The sequence below is a fragment of the Python bivittatus genome, unplaced genomic scaffold, assembly GCF_059951505.1.
Source record: "Python bivittatus isolate LINGU-HERP-01145 unplaced genomic scaffold, Pbiv_v1 ctg000980_np1212, whole genome shotgun sequence".
Lineage (NCBI taxonomy): Eukaryota > Metazoa > Chordata > Lepidosauria > Squamata > Pythonidae > Python > Python bivittatus.
In genome coordinates this window covers 24,041,202-24,058,210 of record NW_028277125.1, presented here as the reverse complement: position 1 = coordinate 24,058,210, position 17,009 = coordinate 24,041,202, and the positions used below count along the sequence as shown (strand labels likewise).

The 17,009-nt window shown below is 36.6% G+C and overlaps 1 protein-coding gene across 1 annotated transcript in view; it reads left to right on the top strand.

Moving 5' to 3' along the window:
* MED12L (mediator complex subunit 12L) overlaps positions 1 to 17,009 on the top strand; it is a 190,729-nt gene that overhangs the window by 5,872 nt on the left and 167,848 nt on the right. The window contains exons 2-3 of the mRNA XM_088132176.1: positions 12,561 to 12,665; positions 13,944 to 14,135. Of these exons, the coding sequence (XP_087988302.1) occupies positions 12,561 to 12,665; positions 13,944 to 14,135 (297 nt within the window). The remainder of the gene's footprint in view (positions 1 to 12,560; positions 12,666 to 13,943; positions 14,136 to 17,009) is intronic.

Sequence of the window (17,009 nt, the reverse complement as noted above, 5' to 3'; positions counted from 1 at the left end):
GAACTAGGAATGAGCTGTTGTTAGGTGGGCTGTTTTTGGACCATTGTATTTTACCCACAAAGTGAGTCTGGTGATCTCTGCACAGTCTTGTAATTTATCATGTATAACTAGGGTTGCTCAAACAGTTTTAGAGCTTATTTTGCACCTTTCAATATGTTATCTGAAAGTTCATTCAAATATTTATGAATATGATGCAATCATTCTGGGGAAGTGCTTGGACTTATACCACACAGGAAGGGTCAGATGGTTGCACCTTAGCAATTTCATATTCAAAGTCTGTATTAATTTGATGGTGGACAGTCCTGATTTTCATCCACCTAGATTGGCTCACATCAGTGGTCCTACCTACTATGTTGATAGGATTGGGGAAACCACCTTATTGTGCTCATTTCCTATTATACAGCAAAAGACTAAGACCAAACAACCAGAACACTATGAGTGGAAGCTGGATGGGGACTCAGTAGAGTACATCATGCTTTTAAATAACTAGTTACCTTTCATGCATTCTGCTCATGGAGGGCACATTCTAAATATATTGTGAGATTTTCTTGCACAACTAGTAGACTAGTGGAGAGCATTGTGTTGACAGTTGGGGAGTTCAATGCAAAAGCTGCAGTTCAGCTATGCTATATTGCCTAGCTACTTATTTGTAAGGACTACAGTTTATTAGACAAGAGCCAATCTAAATTCTTGAGAATATTATTCTAGTCTCTGTGATATCTTGTGTAGAAATCAGGGCAGAGAAAAAGTAAAGTTTGAACATGATAGTATATTTTCAATTTTGGATTAAATTGATTTTTTTCTTCCATCATGTCTAGTGATGTTAATTTTCTAGAATAATTTTAAATCTACTTGAAAGAAGGCCATGGGGATAATTTTTACTTCAACAGTTTTGCCATAGAATTTGTGATTGCCATGGGGTTTCACAAAACCAGTACAATGATCAGGCAGAGATAGGAACACTGACCTTCAAAGTGTCATCAGGAAAAGTTGTATTGGAGCATGCTCTCTTCTAACCTCATTGACTCTAAACAATGGACAACTTTTGCTATGGCTTGTTTTAATGTTCTTCTGTTAGCTCTGTTTGAAGGTATATTCCAGTAAATCCCATATTTTGACCATATCTGCCCATTTGTCTGAAACACTGCTCTCCTTTTCAGTCCTAAATGTGTTTTTACCTGCATCAGTAGTAGTAGTAAAGGTATTGGACTAGGACCTGGAAGACCCAGTTTCAAGTCCCCTGTCAGCCACTGAAGCTCAATAGGTGACTTTGGACAATTCACTATATCTTGGACCAGCCTACCACAGAGGCTTGTTCTTGTGGGAGAAACTGGTGTTGTGGATGCTGGTTTTTGCTTATGGAGGAAAGGTGGAATATGACTCTAAAAACCTTTTGTGATTAATTTTGTAAATCACTCATTTATCTGAAAGGAAAATTATGTGATGGTTTGTACAAGCCTTCCTGTCTGTGTTACCTTCAACTTCCCCAGTTCCCCAGCTTTCCCAATTCCCCAACAAAGACTATGTTGCTTAGAGATTAATGGAATTGGTTAAACACATTTGGAGGACACCAGATTGGATAATATATAGCATTATGATGATTACATATAACTAATTTGAAATGTCTTGACTAAGGGAAGGACATATACTTATCTTTTTCTGTATGTTCTTCCCCTGATCTTTCATGTCTTATTTCTGAATAGCAGCGCTATGTTCAGCTTTACATGTGCAGTTTTAAGTGGAATTTTAATGGTTGAAAATGGTTGAAAAGGACACTTAATGCAGTAATTGGCATTTATTTCTACAGGGAGTACCTAGGTGAACATCAGATTAGAAGGAGTATGAAATCCAAGTACAAACCATGTAAAGAAAAAACAAAATAGCCTGATCCAGCTGATCAAACACAACTGATAGTGGAATTTCCTCATACAAATAATGGCTTTGGGAGTAGACAGAACGATTTCACTGTGGTAAAATGGAATTTTAACATTAATATACAGAGCAATCATAGGTTTTGTTTTCCATGATGATCTTGACCAAAGTATAAAACATAAATTATTCCCAGGAATCTCTGCAGGACCTTTTTTTTTGGCTCTGGTATGTGAAATAGTTCGTGATTTAATTTCTTAAGATTTGTTTAGGGACATAATTAACAGAAGCAAACAGCAGTAAAAACAGCTAATCTCATAAAGCAGAACTTTTCAAACTTACTGAGATGGTGACCCCTTGAAATGATAAATGAATTTTTGTGACCTCCTTTAAGTTTAAAACTAAATAACTGAACAATAAATAATAAAAGTGCAGTGATTGGCTTCTCAAAACCTGCTCAGGTTTTCTTTCTGTCTAACTCCAGTTAAAGGCAGTAACATCTTTGACTTTCCAGAATCTCAGCCCCATGTTTTGTAGCAAAAACCCCACATGGTTACATAAGTTGCTTTACTGCAAACAAGAAAGAAGGCATATACATGCTGAAGATCTGCATACTGCAGAACATGTAAATCAATAAGTTTTTCTCTCTGAACCCGGGGACTAAATCCTTGACCTTTTCCTATTACTTGTTTGAGTCAGTGGACTTTAACCATTGTTTTTTGGGCCTTGAAAGTTGGAGACATCTGCTCAGTGTTTCTATAACGACTCTGACCTGAAAATCATTGGTTCCCATCTTGTTAATTTCAGCCTTTACAATTCCTTTTTTCTGCATGTAAATATGGGATATTTTTAAAATCTATTCAGCTTGCAGTCTCTCCTGCTCTGAAAAATGTTCCAGGGTCAATCTTCTTCCTCAGTGGTCCTGATGAAGGGGGTCACTGCATTAGTTGCTGCTGCAGAATCAGCCAGGAACATCTCAAGGGATTCAGCTTCTGTTTGTCAACCTTGCTTACATTGTGCTAAACCAGGCAAATGGTACACGTAAAGATGTTTTGCTTGGGATTCCCATCTTTTTAATCGCTCTGTTTGAGGTGTGGTAGTAATCTCCTCGGCACAATCTAAAAAGCTCCTCCTTGATTCCAATCTTTTTGTGGGAGGTACTTGGCCAAATGATAGGTGTGCCGGATCATGTAACACCTTTCCATATTCCACGTCTTGTGCCATTTTCCTCTGTAAACTAGTTTCTGTTTTCAGAAGTATTCCATTTCCTGGTGCGAGAAGGCTAAAGAAGTGCTGGGTGGCCACTCTGCCCTGGTCCTGAACCTCTATGCACAGCATTTTCTGTTTCCGCACATCAATCCAGAAAGGGTAGGAACTAACTTGATCTGACATTCTTCCTCACCCCCCTCACAGCCTGAGTAATTCCATCCCTGGTCAGAATGCACATGGGGGTGAGTTTATGGGCTGAGATTGGCCTCCTTTTGCCATTAGCTTTAGAACGAGGATGTCTTTTCAGGACAACCCACTGTCACTTATCAAAAGCCTGCCTTGAGTGAGGAGATGTCATAAGCAATGCTGAGGTTGGCCTGTACCTTTCAGAAGGTTGGTGGTTGCTGCGGAGGGCGGCTGGAGCTCTGGACCCCAGCCGAAGTGTGGCCCTAGGCTTGTCTTCCAGTGCTGGCAGCATCTCCCTTGTTGCTGCCAGTTGAGTGGGAGATCAGGTTGTGCACATCCCCTTCTTGCTCCAGTTGGACATTGCGCTGGGCCCTGCAAGAACTCATTTACATGAGTAACTCTCCGATCCTTTCCTGAGTCTTGGAGGAAGTGACACTGTAGAACTTTCACCAGGCTTGCTCAGGCAAAGTCAGAGTGCATTTTGACAGCACTCAAGCTTTCTATAATCCAAATCCTCAAACTCTGCAAACTCCCCCCCCCGCCGCAAATTGGGTAATGTTTAAAATATGCTTTACCAATATATCAATCTGCAGTAAATAACCATAGCAGTCCACTAATTAGGGTACCTTAAAAATAGGGATGTCATTTGCACTTATTTCCTTGTTTCTATTTTGTTTTTTAGTCCTGTTGAATTGGAGCTTGAGGAAAATCTGAAAATCAATTGGAGTACAGTTTCAGAATAAACTTTAAATAATTAAAGTAACTACACGTTACTGTGCAGAGGTAAGCAAGCACAGGCTGCATTTTATTGCCGAAGTAGCAACCAGGAAACCTGACTGTTTTTATCTGGTAAGCCTAAATAACTAGAAACTGAACACCAGTGACCTTACTTTCTCCTCTTCCCATGGACTCCATGAAGCCATCAGAAACTGTCTCCTTTTATTCCCAAGCCAGCTGATTTGTGACTTTACAAAGAATAGATCACTTTTTTTCTGCTGCTGCTGGCACTGGAAACTGGCAGTCTACAGCAGGTTCCCAAGTTTCAGTTACACCAAGTTGTACAGTGTGTATTAATGTATGTCTTTATGCAACTTCATACGACCATCAGGGGGAATAGGCATGATATAAAATATATATATTATGGGCCATGCTATTTCTCTGTCGACCTCAGTCCTCAGTTCAAGCAGAGGTTCAGAAGATATTTGCTGAGGATGCTTTAACTTGGATGTTATCCTGAACAGAGCAGAGGGTTGGTTTCAATGGTCTGAATGGTGTTTTCCGACTTTGTGGTTCTCTGACAAGACTGGTAACAGTTACATGCATTTCAGAATCTCTTCATCCCCCTAGTTTAATGTTGGGAGAATAAGGTTTTTTTTCTCCATTTACTATAGAATTCTTGGGTTTGCCTTTGAAGCTGAAGTGCGTTTTTTAATTATGAATGATTGGTTCTTTACTATAGAATTCATAGGTTTAGTGTATTCTGTTTTTCATTATTATATAAAAATTCAGGATCAATATTACTGGCCTTGTGCTCCTTCCTCCAGAGTGCAGCTACTATATTCAGCTAACTACTATTTAATACTGATGAACAAATGCTAATTAATTATTAATTAATTAATATTAATTAAATTAAATGTAAAAATTAAAATTCATATTAATGCAATATTGATCACCCCATCACATATTCACATCAATATTGTGATGGAAATGTTTACATTTCTCAGGATTATTAGATTATTATTAGGAACTGGATGAGTTTGGACTTGCAGAATTCAATTTCTGATTATTCATTGAACTGAAATAAATTGAACTCACTGAACTGAATTTGTAATTATCTACCTCTGGATTCAAACCAACCAATCCTAATAATTTGACTCCCAGCTTTCCTCACAGAGCAATGCTATTGTAACATATGGGAAGGTACCCTTTATGACAATCAAAGCTTCTCTTGCAAAAATTAGTCTGTGAATGTTGATTTGAGACAGAAAGGGTAATATAGATAACACAAATTTCAAGAGGCGTGGGAAGGCTGCTATTACAAAATTATGAAATTATATGTAGAATTCACTGTCTCCTTAGAGTAATTCTAATTTTTCTTTTTTTCCTACCTGGTACAGTAAATTAATATTAAATGAAGATCTGCACCACTATAATAGAATCATTATTTTTTTCTTTTAAAGGATGTAAGGCTAAACACTGTTCCTAGTGAATAAATCCAACTGACTTCCTCAGGACTTTTTCAGAGTAAACATGCATTGGTTGTTCTGCATATGTAGAATGTCAGGGAGTTGCAACTCAGGTTTGCTTTAATTATCTGTCAATAATTTCCAAATATAAAAGCTTGGAAGGAGAAGAAATTTTCTTCCTGTGTATAAAAACTAATGTGATTCAGGCGGTTCATGTCATTACTCCTTTGTGCAGTTGTGCACTGAGCAATGAAAGCATTGTGCTATTCTGTCACTCAAGACTGCACTGAAATGACACAGATAGAATGGAGTAAAAACAATTCAGGAAAATTAAATTTTGGGATAAAACACTGTAAATTGTTTACAAAAATGTGATTTTTTAAAAAAACCACCTGATGTGAAAACTCAGAACTGAAAATTACCAGTGGGATCTAGAGGTAGAATGGTCCCAAATACTTTGAGGATTCTGATTGTGCTGTTGTATACGTATGTAATACTGCAGATTGCATCCAAAACTGGAAACAATGCATAAGAATATATGATCAAGCTGTCTTCCACAGATAGCTTAAACATGGACTATGAATTTCTCCAGATTCAAGTAAGGATTTGCTTGATTGATTATGTGAGATCAAGTCGTTGTTGACTTTTAGCAATCACATAGATTTATAAAAGTGAAAATGAATCAGGGATCTTAGTATCCCAATAGGTGAAGACACCTTTGAAACGTATTTTTTTCTCCATGGAATGTTAACACTTTCAATTAAACCTTGGTCCTTTTTAACCATCATTTACTTGTGAGTGTAATTGTAAATTATAGCTCTAGCAAATAAGCAAAAGAGAAGCAACTGAGGTATAATAAGGGAGACTGTTCTATACTTGGAGACAGAGAGGGGGGTTCCTATATCATGTTAAATAATACTTTGCTTAGTTTTGGCATATTGTCTTCTATGAATCCAACCATTATTATTTGTAAATCTTGGTTTATGGCTTAGTGCAGAATATAAACCCAGCCAATTATGATTTAGTTTGAGGAATAAACTAGATCACTATGTCATGTCTGAATCACTGCTGTTTTGCAGCTGGTTTTAATTGCTGAATAACTCCAATTAGCCCTAAAGCAGCTAACAATATCAACATGGTAGATTGCAGTTAAACCTTTAGCCATGCCTGCTGGAAATACTGAGAGTTGTAATCCCAATACTTCTGGAGAACCCAGGACAATGAAGGCTGGGCTCTAACGAAGTATCATAGAACTGATGAGAATAAAAATGCAGATGGTGAATGCCACGTTCCACCCACACCACAAGACCAAGGATGCAAGAACTGCACAAATTTTAGTAACCTATCTTTGGTGCTGGTCTGGAATAAATGCAGAATTTTGGAAACGGTATTAGGAATTCTGTAACCTCATTTTTAGTGAATTAATTAAGATAGATTGTTTTGATGCTTTTTCCCAGATTTCTCCCCACCTGGGCTGAGTTGTCGTTTCTGAGATAAGCTATGAGATCAACTGCTACTATTTCTTCCATTCCTTTCCTAGCCTTCTCCTAATCTCTCACACTGAAACATTGAAATACCATGATTAGATTGCTTAATATATGGGAAAAAAATGGGTTAGAACCAAGATAGGTAGTTCTACCTTAATTTAATTCTAATTTGCTTAATTTCAGTGAGATTTAACTTCTCACTGGATCCCACCCAATTGGTATTTTGATGTTGTGTACATATAAGCACATGGCGCTATAAGGTTGCAACTTATTTAAAAGAAACTGATCAAACAGAAACAATGAGGGTGTTGCAGTGCATGTTAAGAAGAAATATCCTTGCACAGAAATTCAGGAATCGGAGTATGGAAGTCCTTTTAAAGTGATTGAGCTAGAGTAATAGAAGAATGCAATGCAAAATGTTACCATTGTGGGAGTTTATTATAGACTGCCTAGACAGGCAAAAGATACAGATGAGGCCTTTCTAACATCAGATGTCTAGTATTTCAAAGATGCATGCAGTAGTGATAATGGGTGATTTCAATTGTCCTGATATCCGCTGGAAATCTCACTCAGAGGTCCAACAAATCCTTGCCCTCTCTTGCTGACAGTTTCATTTATTGGAAAGCGGATAAAGGAACAAAGTGGTCTGCTATCCTGGACCTAATCTTCACTAAAAGGGGGGAACTGGTTGAAGAAGTGGAAATGATTGATGCTTTGAAAGTGAATATGCTGTTTTTAAATTTGTGATATCGAGGTGAGGAGGGTGTGATTTTAAGTGCCTGTGTAGTATAATGGTTAAGCTGTTGGACTAGGAGTGGGGAGACCAGTGTAGAGGGCATAGGGAATGGCCTTGAAGGACAGGAGGAAATACTGCTGCACCAATCAGATAAGTGGGACTTGAGCCCAAGCCAAGAAACTAACTTGAGAAAATGTCTTAGACAAGCCCATCTCTAGTTCACATGAAGATAAAGTGAGGAGGAAGCTCATTCAGACGTACAGATTCTGTTGCTGTGGCTGTTACAATGAAAGTGATTCTGACCTATATGGCATTGGTTTCTTAGTTTGGTATACCTTGTGGGGCTGACAACCGGGTTCTAATCCACCTTTAGCGAAAGAAGCTCATTGGCTGACTTTGGGTTAGTCATTCTCTCTCTCTCTCTCTCTCACACACACACACACACCCACACATGATTGTTGTGGAGAAAAATTATCTTATGCTACACTTAGATATAAGCCCACATCTAATAAAAATACCAAATACTAGGAGAAACTCAGCAGAGTCAGACCAATATATTGGATTTCAGAAGAGCAAATTGTGATGAACTCCAAAGTTTAGTCAGATCCAGTGGATTGAAATCCCATAGGACAGAATTGTTTAGAAAGAATGGGGAATCTTGGGAAGCAAGATTTTCAAGGTAGAATTGTAAATGGTATAAGAAGGAAAAGAAGAAAGAGATATAAAGAGACCAATATGGATAGCTCTCTAAAATGTTGAAGAGAAAATGGGACATATATAGGAAATAAAAAGAGGGGCACATAATCAAGGGAGAATATAAAGTAGTCTCCAGAAACTATAGGAACTATATAAAAATACTAATGTTCAAAATAAGCTAAGTCTTGCAAAAAGCAATAGTGAAAAGGGGCTCTTTGAATAAATAAGAAAAGAAAGCTAGAACGTACTGTAATTTTATTTTATTTTTAAAGTGAAATGCCTGTAATCTTGCTTTTGGGGATGCAGTTAGATGGGATTTGCAAGAATGGCCACTCCCTTTACTGGAATAAAGTCTACAAATTTCATGTGGGTGGAATGAAGAGCATTATAAACTGTTTACATACTGGGTGTATTAGAACAGTGATTCACTAATACATGTTAGTCGGTAGTGTTGATGAATTATCGGAAGAAAAATACACTTAGCTTCTTACACTGTCACATTGACCATGCCAAAAATAGTTGAGTTTTGTGTGTAGAATTTTGTGATTTACAAGGAGGATTGTTTGAGAGAAGTGTGTTTTGGGAGCTGTGGAAAAGCACTCCTCCAAGCCCTCTAAGGACTGATCCAGCATGGCTATTTTGGGGATATTCCTAACCCTGAGCACATGTGGGCATGCAGAGATGACACTTTTCACTGAAATGCATGGAAATTTGTCTGTTTAACAAATAACTATTGGAGAAGTATCTAGAAGGGTATATATGAAGAAGAGATGAATGAAAGAAGGGGTCTGTATTAAATTCTGGATTACTTAAAAATTGCTTGGCGGAAGATACAGCTTTCCAATGATTTGAATATGTAATGTCCAATTATAATAGATGATTGAATGGTGGACAGAATTTATGTTAGAGATGCCTATTCTGATAGAACCCTTTTGTTATGACATCTTATGTCATCTTTTCCTGGTGCATGTCTAAAATTTATCCACCTATGGATAGAAAAAATAACTTTTCCCAACAGAGAACAGCAGTTCTTGGGCAAAAATAAGATCTATGGTGCAAATCAATTGAAGGCTTTGTGGTTGCTATTCTCTGAAGCTCCTTATCAGGTTCAAATTGTTCTGAGTCAGGAATTATGTAAATTTGATACTGTAGCACAACAAAGACAAACAGTATGGGCATTTTTGTTGCAAACATTAACATTGGATATACATTTTTCAGGGAAACGGTCTCTATGCACAAGGAAGACTTTTTATTCAAAAGCATCTCTTTGTCTTTAGAAAGCTGTGTGCTGGCCTTATTTAATCAAAAAGATGTGCCTCAACTGGCTCAAACAAAATATTCCCTATGTGCATTTTGAAATTACATAGTTGAACTTGTTTGTAGGATTGAATTTTTGCTTTTCAATAAAATTCTGTCATTTGTTTACATAATATGATCGTTATATTTTATGGACTAGAGAATACATTAAAATGTAGATTTACAGCCTCTATTTTTTGCCCTTTAAATGGGCTTTTTGCACTTTGCTCTGAACTGAGAAAAATATTATTATTTTTTGATATGGACTGTTTGATTCATTACTCTTCCATCTAGTAGCTAGGATATACAAGGTAGAAAATTAAGAAACATGTATGATGATGTTTGATTGATTTGTAAATAGGGGTTAATTTCCAATGGAAAGATGATGTGCCAGATGCAGAAATATTTTAAATGGTAACCTGTGACAGAGTATATAGCTTTCATTTTATACTTAATTTGCCGTGAACTCTATTAGACGTTTCACAAGCTTATGCAGAGGCAAGGAGGAGGTCTTGTACCAGCTGATGAATATGGTTTCTAAGGCTATATTCACAATTACATTTGCACTTTTATATTAGAAGTTCAGATGGGTTACAGTGGATCACGGTTTCCTCGGTACAGCTGTGGTATGTTGAAACAGAGGGCTGGTTCAGCTTCACTGTTGAAGTTAGTGAGCTTCAAAACTACTAGCAGAGATCTGAATTTAGATCTTTGTTGAAGCTTTTTGTTGCCTAATTTTATGAGAACAAAGCAGAATAGCTAGCTTGCACACTGTGTTAGGCTAGATTAAAATGGGATTGGGTATTTTATTTTATTTTTTATCTTATTTTAGTGTTTTATCGGAATCTAGTCATCAAATTAGGTAGTTCAAATTGTGTGAACTGTCTAGATAAGCCATAATATAATATATTGGTTTTTGTATAGTATGTTATATGAACACAGTAACTGTATTTTCTTCACCTGAATTTAGTATATTGTATGAATCTAGTTAATGAATTTCTGGCTTGCTCACTTCTCTTCCTCTATTTTGCTTACACAGGGAGGAGTTTGAAAGTTTGTACTCTCAGTTTTAAATTAAGAAAGGAAGTGTTCTCGCTAAGATGTAGGGAAAAATTGCAGCGTATATAATAGCTCATCAAATCCTCCCATCCTGTTTTTTATATGAAGAGTGGGGATATATTATTTTAAGTGGGGATATATTAATTTCGAGATGCTGGCTTGCTCTCATTCCTAAACCACAAACTAAATAATGGTTTTATGCCCAAACTAGGTTAGTGCTTTGTAACATTTAATGGATCTCTGCAATATGTTAGCTGACATTACTAGCTGAAAGATTACTTACCTGCTTGACAGGATCCGCATGCTGTATGTAGAATATATAGTCTTGATGGCAGCACGCTTAGTGGCCTGAGGAATTAGCAAATTTGTAAGCGTTATACATGTGGAATGCTGCAGCTGACAGAAGTTGTATAGCAGCGTGGTTGGAATGGGTACTGGTAACCATTCAGATGTTGTTGCACAAAAATGCTCATCTTCGTTCACCACCGAGCAAGATGGTGTGATTGCTGAGATTCTGGAAGACCATAATTTCTCTGGTATGCAGGAAGATTTTAATTAAATTGGCAATGCCTTTTTTCCTTTGTAGGGACACTCGAGACAGTATACAAACATGCAGAATATAAAACATAACAATAAAGTCAAGGCAAACCAAATAAAAAATTAAAATCCATGAAATTAAGAGTTAAAAGCTTTGCAAAAGAGATGTAAATGGCATCTTACAATAAGGGTGTGTGAGAGATGGGCATCTTGCATCCAATCCCTATTCTGCTTCTATTCCCAACATTTTAAAAAGTACAAACATTTTGGCTGTCATATATAGGACTAGACAACATGTTACTTTGAAAGCCTGGCTAGCAACCATATTAATTAACCACATTAACTAATTCTTAGAGTGGGGGCTAAGGGCTTAATCCTTTGTCTTTGCTGTAGTTCTGAACAGGGATCATTTGTCCTGCACGTGCAGTTGTACTATCGAAAGTGATTGGGAACTGATCTGAATTAGGACATTATATGGTTCAAGGGAATTAAAAACCCATAAAGCAGTGTTTCTCCATTTTCTGCAGTTGTGGAAGACATAAACACTCCGAAAATGTGAGGCCCATGCAATTTTTTTCCTTTAAGAGCAGGGTGGATACATTTTTTTGGTAAATAATATAATGCTTATAGTTGCATATGTATATTTTCCCATCTCCTCCATTTTAAAGGTGTTTTAAAACTAAATTTTGTACCAAAAATGTAATCCAAAATTATGTATTTACTTGTCACTTGAATTATTTTATGTATTCCATGCAATAGAATAACAATAGTGCATTGTACAAACTTGCTTGTCAGTAATGTTCTTCAGGAGAAATCTGTGAGTGAACCAACTGAAACAGGTAATGGAGTAAACAAAAATACTCAAATATAACAGGTTTTTTTGTATTATCCACAAATTGCCTCCTTCCTAAATTCCAATCTGGGTCAGATCCGTGGCCTTACTTTAGTGTAAAACAAGAAGAAGGAGAAGGAGAAGAAGCTGTTACCTATATGTTTAAGAACACAGAGTTTGCACCATTAATGTGTGAAAAGGTTTAGACTTTTTTAAAAAAGCGTTTAGATGAATTTAAGTGCTAGATTTTAATTATTTTTAATAGTATTTGTAAGAGAATTATGTATGAAATGTTGATAACAAAAATTCATAAATTAAATAGATTTGTAAGGCTAACACACAAAGAAGGAAAGCATGAAATTATATCTTATTCATAGCACAATAGAAGTTCTTAGTAAGAATCTGATCAAAGTAAATAAAATTTGGAACTGCTGCAAAACTAAGTTAACAAAATATTTTATTTGTAGGATGAGTTAACTGCTGTGAATGTAAAGCAAGGTTTCAGTAATCAGCCAGCTTTCTCAGGAGATGAACATGGGTCTGCTAGAAATATTGTTATTAACCCATCAAAGGTAAGTGCTTTTTGCAACCTTCAAAAGTACTTCCTCTAAAGAATTTCTAATTTTCTATTGTCAGGGAAAAAACCACGTTAAACATGGGAGGCAGACACACCATAAAACAAATCACTTCAAAGTTCTAAAAGCTTTATTAAATGTTAGTTCAATAAGCACGTAAAATTCAACCAATAGCATACAAGGTACTCACTTAGATTCACATTGCAATGCCAACCATTCACTTAGATTCACACTGCAATGTGGGCCACCCACTTAGATTCACGTTGCAATGCCCACCATCACGAGCAAGCGGTCAGGTAAGACAGCTTAGCCCTGTGGCCCTGACCCCCTCAGATGCAATCCCTTTTATCCTCAAAAACCACAAACCACAGACATGACTCCTAGGTTTAGCAACTGATTCGTAATGTCCTTGGTGCTAATTTTACCATACTTTCCTATTCTATTTGTCCCTGTCACGTCTGTTCCCATCAACAAGTTTGCTTAGTCTTGCATTTGACATTTCCTGTCATTGCCCTAAAGGTCATAAGAAGCTAATTTGGCTTTATTAAATGCAATCAAAACTAACATTAAAACATACAGAAGGCTACTAATAATTTTCCTCTCACAATATGGTATGTTTTCCAATATCTCCTTTACTCTTGATTTGGTAATGTGGGTCTTTATTTTTTACTTCTTTAGACAGATATTCTGTGTAACTTGAAAGTTACAGATACATAAGTGAATGCATGCTGATCTGTCAAAAATGTTGACTTGTTAGTGTTGAATGTCGTACACTTTCAATTTGAATTGAATTTTCTGGATATTAGACTTCATTTGAGTAGACTTCATTTCTCTGAGATGAGTGCTTGATATGCTGATCAAGGATCCAGTTTTACAAAGGATTTTTAATTGGTATTTGAAAGAAGGCAAATGTCACAGGCTTCAAATTTAACATTTGCTTTTTCTGGATGGTTCTTTAACTGGACATCATGTTTCAAATTTCTGCAAATATACTTTGAGAATGAAGTGTATTTTTATTATAGCTTAACATATATTTTAATATTAAGTGTTAATAACTTTGATATGCCCACGATATCTATACTGAAAAGATAATGAGGGATCATTTTAGCTATTCACATTATCAAGTTTCTGACTACTCCAAAAGAGAATTTAAAGGCTAATCTTATTAAGATAACACGTAAAGTGGACTGCTGACTAGATCTCTTCAATCTGAGACACTGTATGTACTAAGGATTAGAAAATGCTTATTCTGTTTGTGTTTTTTCTCCTTATCAGATTGGTGCTTATTTTAGCAGCATATTATCAGAGAAGTTAAAACTTAATACATTCCAGGACACAGGAAAGAAGAAATTGCAACTAAATGCTAAAGACAATTACTGGCTAGTTACTGCTCGTTCTCAGAGTGCAATTCATACTTGGTTTGCAGATTTGGCAGGAAATAAACCACTGACTTTCCTAGCAAAAAAGGTATTTTGATGGCTTCTTAAATATTTGGGATAAGGGATGGCTCACATGACTCTGGTCTGAATATCAACAGTGCAATATTAACAAAATAAGCAAGACATTTAATTAAGGCAACTTCTTGAAAAGAAATGACAAGAGTTATTGTTCTCTTCTTGACTGCAACAATCTGTATTGTCTTTTTTATCTCCTTTTCTTCAAATTTTCTATAGGCTCTTCTTATGTCTGAGGTGATGCTGCTGAGTCAGCAGAAAAGGATGCCAATATAAATTATCTCTGAGGACTCAAGCAAGTTTCTACAGCTGTTCGTGCAATGTCGTTACTTATGATCCCCTTGGTGGACAGGGTGTCATTTTGTTCCTATTGCTATTCTGCCACAGTAATGAGGCCAGTGAATGACACCTTAATTACTTCTTACAACTGATTTAAGGAAAGGGATTGGTGGATTCCCCTCCTTTATTTCCCTTGTCAGTAGAAAAACAGCCACGGATCCTTTCTGCTCATGTGCAGGGTGGTACCAGTTTGGACAGATGCTTAAAATGATAAGTTTAGCTATTGGTCAAGCTGACTAAGGGAGCCATGAGATGGAGCAGGGTAGAATGATTGATAACAAATGAGTACGGTCCCTGGCTAATGCTACAAGTGACCTTGGAATCCAGACAGATGTAGCCACTGGGTGGCCATGAAGAGTATGTGCATTAGAGCAGACCTCTGGATTTGCAGAGTTATGATTGGCCTGTACATAATAGCAACAATAATTGCTATGGCCCTCATATTGCCTAAGTCAGAATGCAATGGACAAAATGGTACCCTGTCCTCCAGGGGGTTGTAAATAACTATCATGCATTGCACATAGAAACTTGCACAAGTCCTCAGAGATAATAAAAAGAGTAAAAACTGGTAAAAATTATAGCCACATGAAACCCCTTGCTGCAAGCTGAGAAAGATTTTAATGAAGCCAATAGTGACAGATCTAGCAACTCTTGGCTAGCAAAGCTTGGCTTTTCCCCCCTTTTTAAATCCACCTTGTCCTCTGCACAGGACTAAATGCTTAATTCAGGTTTAGAAGGAGCTCATGTAAGATGTGACAAATACTATGGAAACTGCCAGTCAGGCATTATGTGGGCAGATGGCTGTGCAAGAATGCAGGTGACTTGTCTCTTCTGCAGGCCAAGCCAAACCAAACAGTGTCCAATGACTAGAGAGGGTATGCCTGTAACAACCTAAAGTGGCCAATATGACCTGGGTATCTATGCCTGAATGCATAAGCATGCAAATGGTTGATGATATCCATGACCAAAATTCTGTCTGGAGAAGAGAGAAAACAGTACTGTAGACTTGGAAATACTCAGGTTGATTTTAAGCTGCCTCAAACATGGATCAGGGATGAGATGAAGTTAATGTCATAACTATAGCTACTGAGGAATGTTCATGCTGTAGATTAGACAAGTGAGGAAAAGCCCTCTCTCTGTTACAAGTACTGTACTTGTTTTATTGGTGAACACCATACATATTATTATGGGGGAGCCAATCAAATGAAGTTGATATAGAATTTGATTACTGAAAAGGAAGAAGAATAGAAAGGATTCCTAATAGTATTCATTGGTCAGTAAAAAGAGTCCATCTCTGTATGAAGTACAGTTCTAGCTGAAGAGTAGTCACCAATTATTTATTTTTTAAATTTTATACCGCTGCCTACCATATGATGAATTCTTGTGCATGCAAAGTGAATTATCATTGATTTGCAGCAGCAAGTAACATTTAGATCAGAAAACAAAATAGTATGTTTTCTTCTGGGATATATTGTCTAATGTAAAATGTAGTTTTGTCTCTGTGCATAAGAATTACTTTGGAATCCTTTATTTGAGCTTAGCTGATCAATTCCTTCCCTTTTGCTGTTATTGTTCTCTGAAGTCCTCTCCCCTTAGCATTTTTTTTTTAAATTGTAAGATTTCCAAAGTTCAGATTTGTTTTGCATCTTCCCTGATATTTAAAGAAAAGGAAAAGATCCAGATGTTGTTCTGTGGAAAAAAAGAATCCAAAAGACAAACAAAATGAAGAGCTTTATTGTATGTTAGAATTTTTTCTTTCACTAAGGAATCAACAGCTTTAGGTGCTGACTTGCTTGTATTGTTTCGTACTAGTGTAAAGTAAACACATTGTGTGTAAACTACTAGACAGTACTAAAAAGGAAGTTTTTGAAAATAATAAGAGTCTTAAACACTTGAGTAAGAGAAGCTGACTTCTCAATATTTTCTGAAACCTGATAAAATCTATTTCTTGGGAGCCAGAGATGTTGCCCATTTTTAGATATTGAAAGGACAATCCTAAATTTCAGCTGGGAAGGCTTACCAAGTCTGCATCAGTGGACCTCATCTCCTTTTCACAGGGCTTAGATGCAACATTTTTGTGCTTGCATCTTAAAGGAACATGCCCCCACCCTATGGAAGACTCTCCCCGCAGAGGTGAGGCAGGCCCCTACCCTCCCAATTTTCTGGAAGGAATTGAAGACCTGGCTCTGCCAAATTGCGTGGGGTGAGAAGAGATACAGCCAACCCTGGGGGTGGCTGGCACCTTGAAGATGCTCCCCGAATTTATTAATACCTAATTAATATTAGCCTCTTAGAAGTATTATATAGTTTAAGTTTATTGCTATAGTGTATTTTAATTAATGAATATTTATTTATTTTAATTAATATTTTGTTTTTACTGTAAATTGCCCAGAGTCGCTCTGTAGTGAGATGGGCAGTGACAAATCTGAAATATAAAGAATATTTAAATAAATAAATAAATAAATAAATAAATAAATAAATAAATAAATAAAAAAAAAAATTGAATGATTGGCATTTATGGGAGCTTTTAATGACAACATTTAGATGT